Here is an 18,592-nt window from a genome sequence, read left to right as displayed (position 1 = left end):
GAACGCCCAGTAGAATGATCAGAGAGATGGAGAGAGCAGCCACCAACCCAGAGACAGACAGAGGGAGGAGGAGAGAGGTGGTAGGAGAGGAGGATGAGGCAGATCCTCCATCTTGAAACACACCATAGGAAACAACACAGTAAATAGTTATAATCAATCTGACTAATATTATCTTAGACATACAGTACCAGTCAGAAGTTTGGACACACCTACTCATTCAAGGGTTTTTATTTATTTTACTATTTTCTACATTGTAGAATAATGGTGAAGACATCAAAACTATGAAATAACACATATGAAATCATGTAGTAACCACAACAGTGTTAACTTCACTATGCTACGGATCCCGGTAGCGGGATTAAATTCGACAACATACGGTGATCGCCATAAATAGTCATATTAAACATTCCTGAAAATACAAGTGTCTCACATGCTTCAAAAGCCTAGAATCTTGCTAATCCAACTGCGTTGTCAGATTTAAAAAAGGATTTACTGCGAAAGAATACGATGCGATTATCTGAGGACAGAGCCCCACACCAAAATACTATTTCAACCAGCACAGGCGTAACAAAATCACAGATTGCAATAAAACAAATCGTTTACCTTTGACGATTTCCCTCTGTTTGCAATCCCAAGGCTCATTGTTTTGTTCGGTTAAATCCATTTTTATAGCCTAACACGAAACATTTTTTGAAGCGCTGGTGTCGTGAATTCCGTGTCATTCAATTTTCGACTAAACATTCGACGTAAATACACAGACTAAACGTGACTTTATCCAGTCATGTTTGGTTTTATTGCAATCAACTGTTTGTTTGTAACACAACCAAACATGATGGGTCATTTCGCGGGACGTATTGACCCAAAGAAACCGATTGGAAGACAACAAGTAATGACCTCATTGTGCACCAATTATATGACCGCTGTTTCGTTGATTGACTGTATTTTAACTTCTTGCCACTAGGGGGGTGCTATTTCGACATAGCACAAATGTTTATCCAATGTAAACGGTCTCCTACTCAATTCTTGCTCGTACAATATGCATATTATTCTTACTATTGGATAGAAAACACTCTCTAGTTTCTAAAACCGTTGGAATTATGTCTGTAAGTGAAACAGAACTCGACTTAGAGCACTTTTCCTATGTCTGTGTGAGAATGGGAAATTTTATCATCTGCTTTGAGACCTGTCTTTAACTTTGCCTGTCTTCTATTGGTTGAGATGCACTGCATACGCCTTCCCCTGGCTGTTAGCGAATAGGGAGAGTTGAAATGACGTCTCTACGTAGTTCCCAAAGTTTTTAAATTGATTGGAACCGAGGTGTCCGACCTTTTGGGACTTCGCGCTGACGCAAAGAGGGTCTTGGCATGTCTTTTTAGAACTTCTGGTTTTAGCTCCTAGAAGTATCCGGCTCTGTTTTTATTCGCTATAGGCTTTAAAGACATCATAATCTTGTTATTTTGAACCGAATTATACCAGTTTAGGTCAGTATATTGCGATTTTCAGGTATTTATTTCCATGGCGCTGTAGAAACGTGGGTGTCTCTCTCTCGAATGCCATTCTGTATTGCTAATTGCAACGTTGAGGGAAACATTCTCCAACCCAGCAACGATTCTTTTGGCCAACGGACACCTTTCACAAGATTCTGATGGGAGTTCAGCTAATAGTAGGTACTATTTATGCTGATAAAACGTTGTTCTGTTGAAAAAGAAAAATGTATTAGACGCCATTATTTTCCATGTAGCGTTGCGCTATCGCACCCTGTATTGTACCCAGTATTGCGCAGTAAGGTTAATTTTAAAAATGTAATTCAGCGATTGCATTAAGAACTAATTTCTCTTTCAATTGCTGTCCAACCTGTATTTTTTTAGTCAAGTTTATGAATAGTTTTCGATAAGATTAGGTGCCTTTCCAAAATGGCGCCGGACAGATTGCTTGATTTTTTGCCCACTAAACACGTTGTGTAACCACGAATTGTGCGGCTAAATATGCACATTTTCGAACAAACTATATGCATTGTGTAATATGATGTTACAGGACTGTCATCTGAAGAATTCTGAGAAGGTTAGTGAAAAAATTAATAGCGTTTGGTGGTTTATAACGTTATTGCTATTTTTGGCTTGAATCAATGCTACTGTGTGACTGACTTGTAGTAAGCTAAGATAACGCTATATTGTGTTTTCGCTGTAAAACACTTAGAAAATCTGACATATTGGCTATATTCACATGATCTGTGTCTTTCATCTGCTGTACGCTGTGTATTTTTAAGAAATGTTTTATGATGAGTAATTAGCTAATACACGATGGTCTCTGTAGTTATTCTAGTCATTTTAGTGATAGTTGTAATGGGGGCTGCAATTGTAAACTATGATTTATACCTGAAATATGCAAATTTTTCTAACAAAACCTATGCTATACAATAAATATGTTATCAGACTGTCATCTGATGAGAATTGTTTCTTGGTTAGTGGCTATTTATATCTTTATTTGGTCGAATTTGTGATAGCTACTGATGCAGTAAAAAAAATGGTGGAGTAAAAAAAGTGGTGTCTTTTGCTAACGTGGTTAGCTAATAGATTTACATATTGTGTCTTCCCTGTAAAACATTTAAAAAATCAGAGATGATGGCTTGAATCACAAGATCTGTATCTTTCATTTGGTGTCTTGGACTTGTGATTTCATGAACATTTTATTTTATGATATCCCTGTAACTTTAGGCTAGGCTATGCTAGTCAGCTTTTGTGATGGGGGGGATCCCGGATCCGGGTTTGTGAGGCGTTAGAGGTTTAACCCAATGACCACTGATCGTCTTGAAATCTAGCTGGGTAGATAGCCAATGAGCAGAGGTAAACGGCAATATGTAATGGTTCTGTGTTGGAACACCAACCCATGTAGTAAACTCCGGTGTAAAGACGGTCTATCGCCATTGAAGATTCATACTGGAAGTAGCCAAACTCATTACGCACAGCACTATTTCGGTAACGAGCATCTTCAGCTGTTTATATATCAACATCATGGCGAATAAGTCAGGGAAAGCTAAATCTAAGACTAGATATACGAATGTAGACAAAATTATAGAGGAAATTGATCGTGAAAGTGAAACAGATCTGCTTTTGGAAGACGACTCAGTTAGCAACCATTGCTATGGCTCCAAAATGGAAGCATATTTTTTGAACGGAGAGGACATTGTTTTGGACTGGTAAGTTCTTCTCATGCTAATGACGTTGTTTGAAATGAATAATATAAAATATTATTGGTGATTGTTTTTACATTTTATTTGCAATATATAAATATGTAATGAAATGTGTAAAGTACACATTGGCTATACATTGTGGGTGGGGGTATGTTTGTATGTATGTGAATGACCCATTGCCTATGTTTGTGTGTGTATATATACAGTGGGGCAAAAAAGTATTTAGTCAGCCAACAATTGTGCAAGTTCTCCCACTTAAAAAGATGAGAGAGGCCTGTAATTTTCATCATAGGTACACTTCAACTATGACAGACAAAATGAGAAAAAAAATCCATAAAATCACATTGTAGGATTATTAATGAATTTATTTGCAAATTATGGTGGAAAATAAGTATTTGGTCACCTACAAACAAGCAAGATTTCTGGCTCTCACATACCTGTAACTTCTTCTTTAAGAGGCTCCTCTGTCCTCCACTCATTACCTGTATTAATGGCACCTGTTTGAACTTGTTATCAGTATAAAAGACACCTGTCCACAACCTCAAACAGTCACACTCCAAACTCCACGATGGCCAAGACCAAAGAGCTGTCAAAGGACACCAGAAACAAAATTGTAGACCTGCACCAGGCTGGGAAGACTGAATCTGCAATAGGTAAGCAGCTTGGTTTGAAGAAATCAACTGTGGGAGCAATTATTAGGAAATGGAAGACATACAAGACCACTGATAATCTCCCTCGATCTGGGGCTCCACGCAAGATCTCACCCCGTGGGGTCAAAATTATCACAAGAACGGTGAGCAAAAATCCCAGAACCACACGGGGGGACCTAGTGGATGACCTGCAGAGAGCTGAGACCAAAGTAACAAAGCCTACCATCAGTAACACACTACGCCGCCAGGGACTATATCAATTAACAGATGCCTTATTAAAAGTTAATTTGTGGAATTTCTCTCCTTAGTGCGTTTGAGCCAATCAGTTGTGTTGTGACAAGGTAGGGTTGGTATAGAGAAAATAGCCCTGTTTGGTAAAAGACCAAGTCCCTATTATGGCAAAAAACAGCTCAAAAAAGCAAAGAGAAACGACAGTCCATCAATACTTTAAGACATGAAGGTCAGTCAAATCTGGAAAATTTCAAGAACTTTGAAAGATTCTTCAAGTGGAGTCGGAGAAACCACCAAGTGCAATGATGAAACTGTCTCTCATGAGGACCGCCACAGGAAAGCAAGACAGAGTTTCCTCTGCTGCAGAGGATGAGTTCATTCGTTACCAGCCTCAGAAATCGACAATTAACTGCACCTCAGATTGCAGCCCAAATAAATGCTTCACAGAGCTTCACTGTTCAGAGGAGACTGCATGAATCAGGCCTTCGTGGTAGAATTGCTGTTAAGAAACCACTACTAAAGGACACCAATAAGCGGAAGAGGCTTGCTTGGACAAAAAAACACTAACCCAAAATGTAAATCTGTCCTTTAGTCTGATGAGTCAAAATGTGAGATTTTTGGATGATGATCTCCGCATGTGTGGTTCCCACCGTAAAGCATGGAGGAGCCGGTGTTATGGTGTGGTGGTGCTTTGCTGGTGACATTGTCTGTGATTTATTTAGAATTCAAGGCACATTTAACCACCATGGCTACCACAGCATTCTGCAGCGATATGCTTAGTGGGATTGTCATTTGTTTTTCAACACGACAATGACCCAAAGCACACCTCCAGGCTGTGTAAGGGCTATTTGACCAAGAAGGAGAGTGATGGAGTGCTGCATCAGTTGACCTGGCCTCCACAATCATCCGCCCTAAACCCAATTAAGATGGTTTGGGATGATTTGGACCGCAGAAGTGAAGGAAAAGCTGCAAACAAGTGCTCAGCATATGTGGGAACTCCTTCAAGACCGCTGGAAAAGCATTCCTCAAGAAGCTGGTTGAGAGAATGCCAAGAGTGTGCAAAGTTGTCATAAAGGTAAAGAGGGGCTACTTTGAAGAATCTCAAATATAAAGTATATTTTGATTTGTGTTAACACTTGTTTGGTTGTTACATGATTCCATATGTGTTATTTCATAATTGTGATGTCTTCAGTATTATTCTACAATGTAGAAAATAGTAAAAAATTAAGAAAAACCCTTGAATGAGTAGGTGTGTCCAAACTTTTGACTGGTACTGTGTGTATTACGTCTAATGACCAAGAGAGATTACAAGAACACAAAATTATTATGAATATAACGTCTCAAATTGAACAGTGTAAAGAAGAACCAGATAATCTGAATGTCAAGGTTTCTCATATTCTCACCTGTCACTGTCATCCAGCTCTCTGGTGATTTTCCTTCAGAGTTGGTACACTTGTAGAGTCCTTCATCTGACTTGGATATTGCAGGGATGGTTATCTCTCCTGAAGACTCAGCCCTGATGATGGATCCATCTTTGTAGAAAATAGCTGTGAGGTCAGAGGGAGTTCCCTGATATCTGCAGCGCAGAGTCACAGAATCTCCCTCAGTCACAGGAAGGGCAGGGCTCTCCAGGATCACAGCTCCAGCTCCAGCTGTATATACTATATAAATATCATATATAAACAGGTCTCTCCAGGATCACAGCTCCAGCTGTATATAATATATAAAATCATATATAAACATAACATCAGCTATCTGAAACCAGATGAATCACTAAACACTATAATGTTAGTAGATGGTGTTTGTGGACATACCAGGTACTGTGATGTTGACAGCATTGCTGTGTTCTCCAGACCCAGACTCACACCAGTACACTCCACTGGATGATGGCATTAGTGACACGATGCATGAAGACCCTCGTTGTTTTCCCCAGTCAGTATTACACTCTGAAAGGTTTCCTCTTTCTGCATTCCTCACCACTCTCCATCCAGCAGAGTTCCCCTGAACCTCACAGCTCAGAGTGACAGGTGCATATTCAAAGAATTGAGATCTGTCAGGACTGACACTCAGAGAGGCTGGAAGAGAGATATCTTAGAAAGAGAGAGAGAGAGAGAGAGAATGTCACGAAAGATGAGCTCCTGAATCTTTCAGCTTTTTTTAACAAAATAATAGATTTAGAGTTAGATAAACGTTTTGTTTTTACAAGGATATACAAGATACTACCCTCCGCAAAATAACATTCCGTGAGGACCGATGCCAGACAGGAGAAGCAGGTACGGGGAGTCAGACATTTATTTGGGAACAGACAAGGAAACAAGACAGGAACAGCGTCAGAACACGGGTAACACGGACATGAGACAATTAATCCCGAAGCAGGGAACAGAGCTTGGGAACAGACAGATATAGGGAAGGTAATGACTCAAGTAATGGAGTTCACGTGAGTCCAATGATCGCTGAGTGACGGGGGGAAGGCAGGTGTGCGTACTGATGGTGGCTTGAGTGCTTAATGCTGAGGGTCCTGGCGCCCTCGAGCGCCAGGGGGAAGAAGAGCGGGAGCAAGTGTGACAGTACCCCCCCCCCATAGGGGCGCCAGAATCCCCAGTATTATGTACTCTTACTACGAAGGATTCTGACTGCCAAGGATTCTGACTGCCAAGGATTCTTGCTCCCAAGGAGTCTACCTCCCAAGGATTCTTACTCCCAAGGATTCTGACTGCCAAGGATTCTGACTGCCAAGGATTCTGACTGCCAAGGATTCTGACTCCCAAGGATTCTGACTCCCAAGGAATCTGACTCCCAAAGATTCTGTCTGCCAATGATTCTGACTGCCAATCTGTAATTAACCTGTAATGTAGAAAATACATCAGCCAATTCTTAATCAATCCAAACAATTCAAAATTCTTACGTTCCAATTGACTTTTGTTACCTTCCCTAGTCTACTGTACATCTCTTCCCTTAACTTCTTTGATATAGGGGGCAGCATTTTCACTTTTGGAATAATTGCGTGCCCATAGTGAACTGCCTCCTACTCTGTCCCAGATGCTAATATATGCATATTATTATTAAACTCAGAAAGCTCTCTACAATCTCAACCATATTCTACCTCTGTCTTTCTGTTAATGTTACCAGGTGATTTTTTTAACATTTCAATTATAGTCAAAACCGATCCATGTTTCATTTTTCATTTTGTTTTGTCTGTATTACACACACCTGGTTTCAATTCCCATATCATGTTCCTTATTTAACCCTCTGGCATACCTTTCTGTTCTGTCCGTGATTGTTGGTGTCTTAGTGGTTCGTGTAGGTGTTATTCTGTCTGTATTTTCCTTATTGGAATATTGCTTGCCTTTTTGTGAGTAAACTCAGTTGTGTTGCTCAAACCTGTGTCCTGCGCCTGACTCCTCTACATCTCTGCACCCAATCGCTGACAGGTTCTCTAAACCCCAAATATGTTCTCTTGTTTCGCCGGTTTTACTTTAACATATAATTCCTAGTGACCCTGTTCTACCACATAGTTTACTAATGTGGCGATGTTTGGCATGTGAGAGTCTTCGTATTTTTACGCCAATAACAAATACACTACCTTACATATTGTATCAACACAGATCAAATCTAAACCCATTAGCGATTGTTTGAATGTGGTGTGATACAAAGTTTGACTATTTTAAACATAATTTGTGCTCTTGACCATATATACTGCCCATTTTAATACGTTACCTAATATCCACTGTCCTTGATTCTCACAAGGATTATTCAACCGCCAAAATACGCTAAGGAACAGGGTTGAGTCAAGCTTTCTGATTCATAATGGAAAATATTTTTCTTGCCACGAGGCAGTCAAGCACCCAAGCTAACTGGCTGGTTAATTTAGCTAACGCTACTTCCAGACAAACAAGAGAATATCCACCTGGCTACCCCTACCCCAACCCCGGCCAACAGCTCTGCACCCCCCGCAGCAACTTTCCCAAGCCCCCCCCACTTCTCCTTCACCCAAATCCAGATAGCTGATGTTCTGAAAGAGCTGCAAAACCTGGATCCGTACAAATCAGCTGGGCTAGACAATATGGACCCTCTCTGTCAATCACCGCATTCTTATCGGCAGACTCAATAGCCTTGGTTTCTCAAATGACTGCCTCGCCTGGTTCACCAACTACTTCTCAGATTTAGTTCAGTGTGTCAAATCGGAGGGCCTGTTGTCCGGACCTCTGCCAGTCTTTATGGGGGTGCCACAGGGTTCAACAGGCCCAGTGGGTTGTGTCTGTTACATGGTGTCTGGAGGACAGGACCAGTGGGTTTTGTCTGTTACATGGTGTCAACAGGACAGGCCTCAGTGGGTTGTGTCTGTTACATGGTGTCTGGAGGACAGGCCCAGTGGGTTGTGTCTGTTACATGGTGTCTGGAGGACAGGCCCAGTGGGTTGTGTCTGTTACATGGTGTCAACAGGACAGGCCCAGTGGGTTGTGTCTGTTACATGGTGTCTACAGGACAGGTCCAGTGGGCTGTGTCTGTTACACGGCCTCTACAGGACAGGCCCAGTGGGTTGTGTCTGTTACATGGTGTCTAAAGGACAGGCCCAGTGGGTTGTGTCTGTTACATGGTGTCTACAGGACAGGCCCAGTTGGTTGTGTCTGTTACATGGTGTCTACAGGACAGGCCCAGTGGGTTGTGTCTGTTACATGGTGTCTACAGAACAGGCCCAATGGGTTTTGTCTGTTACATGGTGTCTACAGGACAGGTCCAGTGGGTTGTGTCTGTTACATAGTGTCTACAGGACAGGCCCAATGGGCTTTGTCTGTTACATGGTGTCTACAGGACAGGTCCAGTGGGTTGTGTCTGTTACATGGTGTCTACAGGACAGGCCCAGTGGTTTGTGTCTATTACATGGTGTCTACAGGAAAGGCCCAGTGGGTTGTGTCTGTTACATGGTGTCTGCAGGACAGGCCCAGTGGGTTGTGTCTGTTACATGGTGTCTGCAGGACAGGCCCAGTGGGTTTTGTCTGTTACATGGTGTCTACAGGACAGGTCCAGTGGGTTTTGTCTGTTACATGGTGTCTACAGGACAGGTCCAGTGGGTTGTGTCTGTTACATGGTGTCTACAGGACAGGCCCAATGGGTTTTCTCTGTTACATTGCAGGCCTCTATCATTCTCTATGGTTCTGACTTAGGACCAGTTCTGCATTAAAGAAGACAGAGAAGTGGAGAAGTAGAGGGAGGTGAACACATCATTTGTATTGTCCACTAGATGCCTCATTCATCCATGATGAAAGGAGGCTTCAAAAAAGTAAAACCCTGAGTGTTTTATGCAGCCGTTACTTTAACTTTGATGCATAAGCAGCATGTCCAACAGGCTACAGGAAGTCAAGCTCCTACTAAAGTAAATTCAATAAAATGTGTCAAATTGATTGGCTATATAATTACTTGTGCTGATTGTTGTGTTGCAGTGGTCAATCGCTGATCATAATCTTGATGTGATTGGCCTGACTGAAACATGGCTTGAGCCTGATGAATTTACTTTGTTAAACTAGGCCTCACCTCCTGGTTACACTAGTGACCGTATCCCCCGTGCATTCTGCAAAGGCGGAGGTGTTGCTAACATTTACGATAGCACATTTCAATTTACAAAATAAACCCGACGTTATCATCTTTTGAGATTCTAGTCATGAAATCTATGCAGCCTACTCAATCACTTTTTATAGCTACTGGGATTTGTTCCGGATAGCATTGGACTGTAACTGCTGTGGTTCTGTAACGGCTGTCGTCCTCCTCGTCTGAGGAGGATAATTTAGAAGGATCGGAGGACCAATGCGTAGCGTGGTAATTGTTCATCTTATTTTAAAAGTGACAACCGAAACAGTTCTATCTGGTGCAGACACACAAAGACTGAAAACAACCACCCACAAAACCGGCTACCTAAATATGGTTCAACATGGACAACAACATTGATGTATACGCTGATTCGGTGAGCGAGTTTAGTAGCAAGTTCATCGGTGATGTTGTACCGACAGTAACTATTAAAACCTTCCCCAACCAGAAACAGTGGATGAATGGCAGCATTTGTGCAAAACTGAAAGCGCGAACCACTGCTTTTAATCATGACCAGAAACATGACCGAATACAAACTGTGCAGCTATTCGCAGATGACACTACAGTGGTAGGCTTGATTATCAATAACAACGAGACGGCCTACAGGGAGGAGGTGAGGGCCCTCGGAGTGTGGTGTCAGGAAAATAACCTTACATTCAACGTCAACAAAACAAAGGAGATGATCGTGGACTTCAGGAAACAGCAGAGGGAGCACCCCCCTATCCACATCGACGGGACAGTAGTGGAGAAGGTGGAAAGTTTTAAGTTCCTCAGCATACACATCACGGACAATCTGAAATGGTCCACCCACACAGACAGTGTGGTGAAGAAGGCGCAACAGCGCCTCTTCAACCTCAGGAGGCTGAAGAAATTTGGCTTGTCACCAAAAACACTCACAAACTTTTACAGATGCATAATCGAGAGCATCCTGTCGGGCTGTATCACCACCTGGTACGGCAACTGCTCCGCCCACAACCGTAAGGCTCCCCAGAGGGTAGTGAGGTCTGCACAATGCATCCCTGGGGGCAAACTACATGCCTTCCAGGACACCTACACCACCTGATGTCACAGGAAGGCCACTAAGATCATCAAGGACAACAACCACCCGAGCCACTGCCTGTTCACCCCGCTATCATCCAGAAGGCGAGGTCAGTACAGGTGCATCAAAGCTTGGACCGAGAGACTGAAAAACAGCTTCTGTCTCAAGGCCATCAGACTGTTAAACAGTCATTACTAACATTGAGTGGCTGCTGCCAACATACTGACTCAAATCTCTAGCTACTTTAATAATTAAAAATTGGATGTAATAAATGTATCACTGGTCACTGAAACAATGCCACTTTATATAATGTTTACATACCCTATGTTACGCATCTCATATGTATATACTGTACTATACATCATCTACTGCATCTTGCCTATGCCGTTCGGCCATCACTCATCCATTATATGTACCTATTCTTATTCATTCCTTTACACTTGTGTGTATAAGGTGGTTGTTGTGAAGTTGTTAGATTACTTGTTAGATATTACTGCACGGTCGGAACTAGAACCACAAGCATTTCACTACAATCGCATTAACATCTGCTAACCATGTGTATGTGACCATTAAAATCTGCTAACCATGTGTATGTGACCATTAAAATCTGCTAACCATGTGTATGTGACCATTAAAATCTGCTAACCATGTGTATGTGATCAATAACATCTGCTAACCATGTGTATGTGATCAATAACATCTGCTAACCATGTGTATGTGACCATTAAAATCTGCTAACCATGTGTATGTGACCATTAAAATCTGCTAACCATGTGTATGTGATCAATAACATCTGCTAACCATGTGTATGTGATCAATAACATCTGCTAACCATGTGTATGTGATCAATCACATCTGCTAACCATGTGTATGTGATCAATAACATCTGCTAATCATGTGAATGTGACCAATAACATTTGATTTGATTTATAAATTCTCGGACAACCCAAAGATTCCTAGATGCCCTTCCAGAATCCGTCCACCTACCCAAGGACGTCAGGGTACAAAAATCAGTTAACCACCTAACTGAGGAACTCAATTTAACCTTGCGTAATACCCTAGATGCAGTCGAACCCCTAAAAACAAATAACATTTGTCATAAGAAACTAGCTCCCTGGTATACAGAAAATACCTGAGCTCTGAAGCAAGCTTCCAGAAAAGCTTCCAGGCGCCACACCAAACTGGAAGTCTTCCGACTAGCTTGGAAAGACAGTACCGTGCAGTATCGAAGAGCCCTCACTGCTGCTCGATCATCCTATTTTTCCAACTTAATTGAGGAAAATAACAAACCAAAATGTATTTTTGATACTATCGCAATGCTAACTAGAAAGCAGCGTTCCCCAAGAGAGGATGGCTTTCACTTCAGCAGTGATACATTTATGAACTTCTTTGAGGAAAAGATCATGATCATTCGAAAGCAAATTACGGACTCCTCTTTCTGCGTATTCCTCCAAAGCTCAGTTGTCCTGAGTCTGCACAACTCTGCCAGGACCTAGGATCAAGAGAGACACTCAAGTGTTTTAGTACTATATCTCTTGACACAATGATGAAAATAATCATGGCCTCTAAACCTTCAAGCTGCATACTGGATCCTATTCCAACTAAACTACTGAAAGAGCTGCTTCATGTGCTTGGCCCTCCTATGTTGAACTTAATAAATGGCTCCCTATCCACCGGATGTGTACCAAACTCACTAAAAGTGGCAGTAATAAAGCCTCTCTTGAAAACGCCAAACCTTGACCCAGAAAATATAAAAAACTATCGGCCTATATCGAATCTCCTCTCAAAAATGATTGTAAAATATGTTGCGCAGGTCCAGAGTATGACACACACACACACACACACACACACACACACACATACACACACACACACACACACACACACAGAAACAACAGCAGATACACAATAAAGTGATGTCTTAGGACCAGTTATAAAATATATTATATTATTATATTATTATATTATAGAATAACATACATGGACAGACAGGGGGACCTGATCCCAGATCAGCACTCTGAGATACAGGGCCTGTACTATGAATAACATACATGGACAGACAGGGGGAAACTGATCCCAGATCAGCATTCTGAGATGTTTGACACATACAGGCTGTACTACAATGATCAAACACAATGTAATTAGAATTTACTATGAAGAAGGTGATGTTAAATGTAGATAGTAAGAAAGAAAGTAGATCTTGCTGGTCTGTCATAATATAATAGAGACATTAGATCTAGCTGGTCTGTCATAATATAATAGATAATGTAGATCTAGCTGGTCTGTCATAATTTAATAGAGACATTAGATCTAGCTGGTCCGTCATTATATAATAGAGACAGTAGATCTATCTAATATCTATCTATATATCTATCTATATAATATAATAATAATGTGTTGCAAGAATAAGAATAAGGACTGGAGTCACAACCAATGAAGATACCAGGAAGAAATTATACTTATTATTATTTTATTATATAATAATATTATTATATTATAAGAATAAAGAGAAAAGTTACTATTATAGAACAGGTGATGAATATAGAGAAATGTTACTATTATAGAACAGGTGATGAATATAGAGAAATGTTACTATTATAGAACAGGTCATGAATATAGAGAAATGTTACTATTATAGAACAGGTCATGAATATAGAGAAATGTTACTATTATAGAACAGGTCATGAATATAGAGAAATGTTACTATTATAGAACAGGTGATGAATATAGAGAAATGTTACTATTATAGAACAGGTGATGAATATAGAGAAATGTTACTATTATAGAACAGGTGATGAATATAGAGAAATGTTACTATTATAGAACAGGTGATGAATATAGAGAAAAGTTACTATTATAGAACAGGTGATGAATATAGAGAAATGTTACTATTATAGAACAGGTGATGAATATAGAGAAATGTACTCACCTCCACCTTGTCCGAGGCTACAGTATACCAGTGTACTCATCAGCACTGAAACACACAGAGAGAACTATAACTATGGTACATGATGTAAACACTGAAACAGAGAGAGAACTATAACTATGGTACATGATGTAAACACTGAAACAGAGAGAGAACTATCACTATGGTACATGATGTAAACACTGAAACACCCAGAGAGAACTATCACTATGGTACATGATGTAAACACTGAAACACACAGAGAGAACTATCACTATGGTACATGATGGAAACACTGAAACACACAGAGAGAACTATCACTATGGTACATGATGTAAACACTGAAACACACAGAGAGAACTATCACTATGGTACATGATGTAAACACTGAAACACACAGAGAGAACTATCACTATGGTACATGATGTAAACACTGAAACACACAGAGAGAACTATCACTATGGTACATGATGTAAACACTGAAACACACAGAGAGAACTATCACTATGGTATATGATGTAAACACTGAAACACACAGAGAGAACTATCACTATGGTACATGATGTAAACACTGAAACACACAGAGAGAACTATCACTATGGTACATGATGTAAACACTGAAACACACAGAGAGAACTATCACTATGGTACATGATGTAAACACTGAAACACACAGAGAGAACTATCACTATGGTACATGATGTAAACACTGAAACACCCAGAGAGAACTATCACTATGGTACATGATGTAAACACTGAAACACCCAGAGAGAACTATCACTATGGTACATGATGTAAACACTGAAACACACAGAGAGAACTATCACTATGGTACATGATGTAAACACTGAAACACACAGAGAGAACTATCACTATGGTACATGATGTAAACACTGAAACACACAGAGAGAACTATCACTATGGTACATGATGTAAACACTGAAACACACAGAGAGAACTATCACTATGGTACATGATGTAAACACTGAAACACACAGAGAGAACTATCACTATGGTACATGATGCTACAAACTAAAATGACCCCACTATGGAAAGGGGAGACTCTCAGCTACAAACTAATATGACCCCACTATGGAAAGAGGAGACTCTCAGATACAAACTAATATGACCCCACTATGGAAAGAGGAGACTCTCAGCTACAAACTAATATGACCCCACTATGGAAAGGGGAGACTCTCAGCTACAAACTAATATGACCCCACTATGGAAAGGGGAGACTCTCAGATACAAACTAATATGACCCCACTATGGAAAGAGGAGACTCTCAGCTACAAACTAATATGACCCCACTATGGAAAGAGGTGACTCAGATACAAACTAATATGACCCCACTATGGAAAGGGGAGACTCAGCTACAAACTAATATGACCCCACTATGGAAAGAGGAGACTCTCAGCTACAAACTAATATGACCCCACTATGGAAAGAGGAGACTCTCAGCTACAAACTAATATGACCCCACTATGGAAAGAGGTGACTCAGATACAAACTAAAATGACCCCACTATGGAAAGGGGAGACTCTCAGCTACAAACTAATATGACCCCACTATGGAAAGAGGAGACTCTCAGATACAAACTAATATGACCCCACTATGGAAAGAGGAGACTCTCAGCTACAAACTAATATGACCCCACTATGGAAAGGGGAGACTCTCAGCTACAAACTAATATGACCCCACTATGGAAAGGGGAGACTCAGCTACAAACTAATATGACCCCACTATGGAAAGAGGAGACTCTCAGCTACAAACTAATATGACCCCAATATGGAAAGAGGTGACTCAGATACAAACTAATATGACCCCACTATGGAAAGAGGTGACTCAGCTACAAAATCATATGACCCCACTATGGAAAGAGGAGACTCTCAGCTACAAACTAATATGACCCCACTATGGAAAGAGGAGACTCAGCTACAAACTAATATGACCCCACTATGGAAAGAGGAGACTCTCAGCTACAAACTAATATGACCCCACTATGGAAAGGGGAGACTCTCAGCTACAAACTAATATGACCCCACTGTGGAAAGAGGAGACTCTCAGCTACAAACTAATATGACCCCACTATGGAAAGGGGAGACTCAGATACAAACTAATATGACCCCACTATGGAAAGGGGAGACTCTCAGCTACAAACTAATATGACCCCACTATGGAAAGAGGTGACTCTCAGCTACAAACTAATATGACCCCACTATGGAAAGGGGAGACTCAGCTACAAACTAATATGACCCCACTATGGAAAGAGGAGACTCTCAGATACAAACTAATATGACCCCACTATGGAAAGAGGAGACTCAAATACAAACTAATATGACCCCACTATGGAAAGAGGAGACTCTCAGCTACAAACTAATATGACCCCACTATGGAAAGAGGAGACTCAGCTACAAACTAATATGACCCCACTATGGAAAGGGGAGACTCTCAGATACAAACTAATATGACCCCACTATGGAAAGAGGAGACTCTCAGCTACAAACTAATATGACCCCACTATGGAAAGAGGAGACTCTCAGCTACAAACTAATATGACCCCACTATGGAAAGGGGAGACTCTCAGCTACAAACTAATATGACCCCACTATGGAAAGGGGAGACTCTCAGCTACAAACTAATATGACCCCACTGTGGAAAGAGGAGACTCTCAGCTACAAACTAATATGACCCCACTATGGAAAGGGGAGACTCTCAGCTACAAACTAATATGACCCCACTATGGAAAGAGGAGACTCTCAGCTACAAACTAATATGACCCCACTATGGAAAGAGGAGACTCAGATACAAACTAATATGACCCCACTATGGAAAGAGGAGACTCTCAGCTACAAACTAATATGACCCCACTATGGAAAGGGGAGACTCTCAGCTACAAACTAATATGACCCCACTATGGAAAGAGGAGACTCAGCTACAAACTAATATGACCCCACTATGGAAAGAGGAGACTCTCAGCTACAAACTAATATGACCCCACTATGGAAAGAGGAGACTCTCAGCTACAAACTAATATGACCCCACTATGGAAAGAGGAGACTCAGATACAAACTAATATGACCCCACTATGGAAAGGGGAGACTCTCAGATACAAACTAATATGACCCCACTATGGAAAGAGGAGACTCTCAGCTACAAACTAATATGACCCCACTATGGAAAGGGGAGACTCTCAGCTACAAACTAATATGACCCCACTATGGAAAGAGGAGACTCAGCTACAAACTAATATGACCCCACTATGGAAAGAGGAGACTCTCAGCTACAAACTAATATGACCCCACTATGGAAAGAGGAGACTCAGATACAAACTAATATGACCCCACTATGGAAAGAGGTGACTCAGCTACAAACTCATATGACCCCACTATGGAAAGAGGAGACTCTCAGCTACAAACTAATATGACCCCACTATGGAAAGAGGAGACTCAGCTACAAACTAATATGACCCCACTATGGAAAGAGGAGACTCTCAGCTACAAACTAATATGACCCCACTATGGAAAGGGGAGACTCTCAGCTACAAACTAATATGACCCCACTATGGAAAGAGGAGACTCTCAGATACAAACTAATATGACCCCACTATGGAAAGGGGAGACTCAGATACAAACTAATATGACCCCACTATGGAAAGGGGAGACTCTCAGCTACAAACTAATATGACCCCACTATGGAAAGAGGAGACTCTCAGCTACAAACTAATATGACCCCACTATGGAAAGGGGAGACTCAGCTACAAACTAATATGACCCCACTATGGAAAGAGGAGACTCTCAGCTACAAACTAATATGACCCCACTATGGAAAGAGGAGACTCAAATACAAACTAATATGACCCCACTATGGAAAGAGGAGACTCTCAGCTACAAACTAATATGACCCCACTATGGAAAGAGGAGACTCTCAGATACAAACTAATATGACCCCACTATGGAAAGAGGAGACTCTCAGCTACAAACTAATATGACCCCACTATGGAAAGGGGAGACTCTCAGATACAAACTAATATGACCCCACTATGGAAAGAGGAGACTCTCAGATACAAACTAATATGACCCCACTAGGGAAAGAGGAGACTCTCAGATACAAACTAATATGACCCCACTATGGAAAGAGGAGACTCTCAGGTACAAACTAATATGACCCCACTATGGAAAGAGGAGACTCTCAGCTACAAACTAATATGACCCCACTATGGAAAGAGGAGACTCTCAGCTACAAACTAATATGACCCCACTATGGAAAGGGGAGACTCTCAGCTACAAACTAATATGACCCCACTATGGAAAGAGGAGACTCTCAGCTACAAACTAATATGACCCCACTATGGAAAGAGGAGACTCAGATACAAACTAATATGACCCCACTATGGAAAGAGTAGACTCTCAGCTACAAACTAATATGACCCCACTATGGAAAGAGGAGACTCAGCTACAAACTAATATGACCCCACTATGGAAAGAGGAGACTCTCAGCTACAAACTAATATGACCCCACTATGGAAAGAGGAGACTCTCAGCTACAAACTGATATGACCCCACTATGGAAAGAGGAGACTCAGCTACAAACTAATATGACCCCACTATGGAAAGGGGATACTCTCAGATACAAACTAATATGACCCCACTATGGAAAGAGGAGACTCTCAGCTACAAACTAATATGACCCCACTATGGAAAGGGGAGACTCAAATACAAACTAATATGACCCCACTATGGAAAGGGGAGACTCTCAGCTACAAACTAATATGACCCCACTATGGAAAGAGGAGACTCAGCTACAAACTAATATGACCCCACTATGGAAAGAGGTGACTCAGATACAAACTAATATGACCCCACTATGGAAAGGGGAGACTCAGCTACAAACTAATATGACCCCACTATGGAAAGAGGAGACTCTCAGCTACAAACTAATATGACCCCACTATGGAAAGAGGTGACTCAGATACAAACTAAAATGACCCCACT

At 41.2% G+C, this 18,592-nt stretch overlaps 1 protein-coding gene across 1 annotated transcript in view; it reads right to left on the bottom strand.

The window, feature by feature from the left end:
- Nucleotides 1–6,653, bottom strand: part of LOC139561626 (low affinity immunoglobulin gamma Fc region receptor II-b-like) — a 13,388-nt gene extending 6,735 nt beyond the window's left edge. Inside the window, exons 1-4 of the mRNA XM_071378846.1 lie at nt 6,557–6,653; nt 5,886–6,161; nt 5,475–5,717; nt 5–111 (exon numbers count right to left, since the gene is read on the bottom strand). Coding sequence (XP_071234947.1) covers nt 5–111; nt 5,475–5,717; nt 5,886–6,161; nt 6,557–6,653 — 723 coding nt within the window. The remainder of the gene's footprint in view (nt 1–4; nt 112–5,474; nt 5,718–5,885; nt 6,162–6,556) is intronic.
- Between the last annotated feature and the right edge of the window lie 11,939 nt (nt 6,654–18,592).

This window comes from Salvelinus alpinus, chromosome 31 (genome assembly GCF_045679555.1).
Source record: "Salvelinus alpinus chromosome 31, SLU_Salpinus.1, whole genome shotgun sequence".
Lineage (NCBI taxonomy): Eukaryota > Metazoa > Chordata > Actinopteri > Salmoniformes > Salmonidae > Salvelinus > Salvelinus alpinus.
The sequence above is the reverse complement of the archived record's forward strand: the minus strand, read 5'-3'. Positions and strand labels throughout refer to the sequence as shown.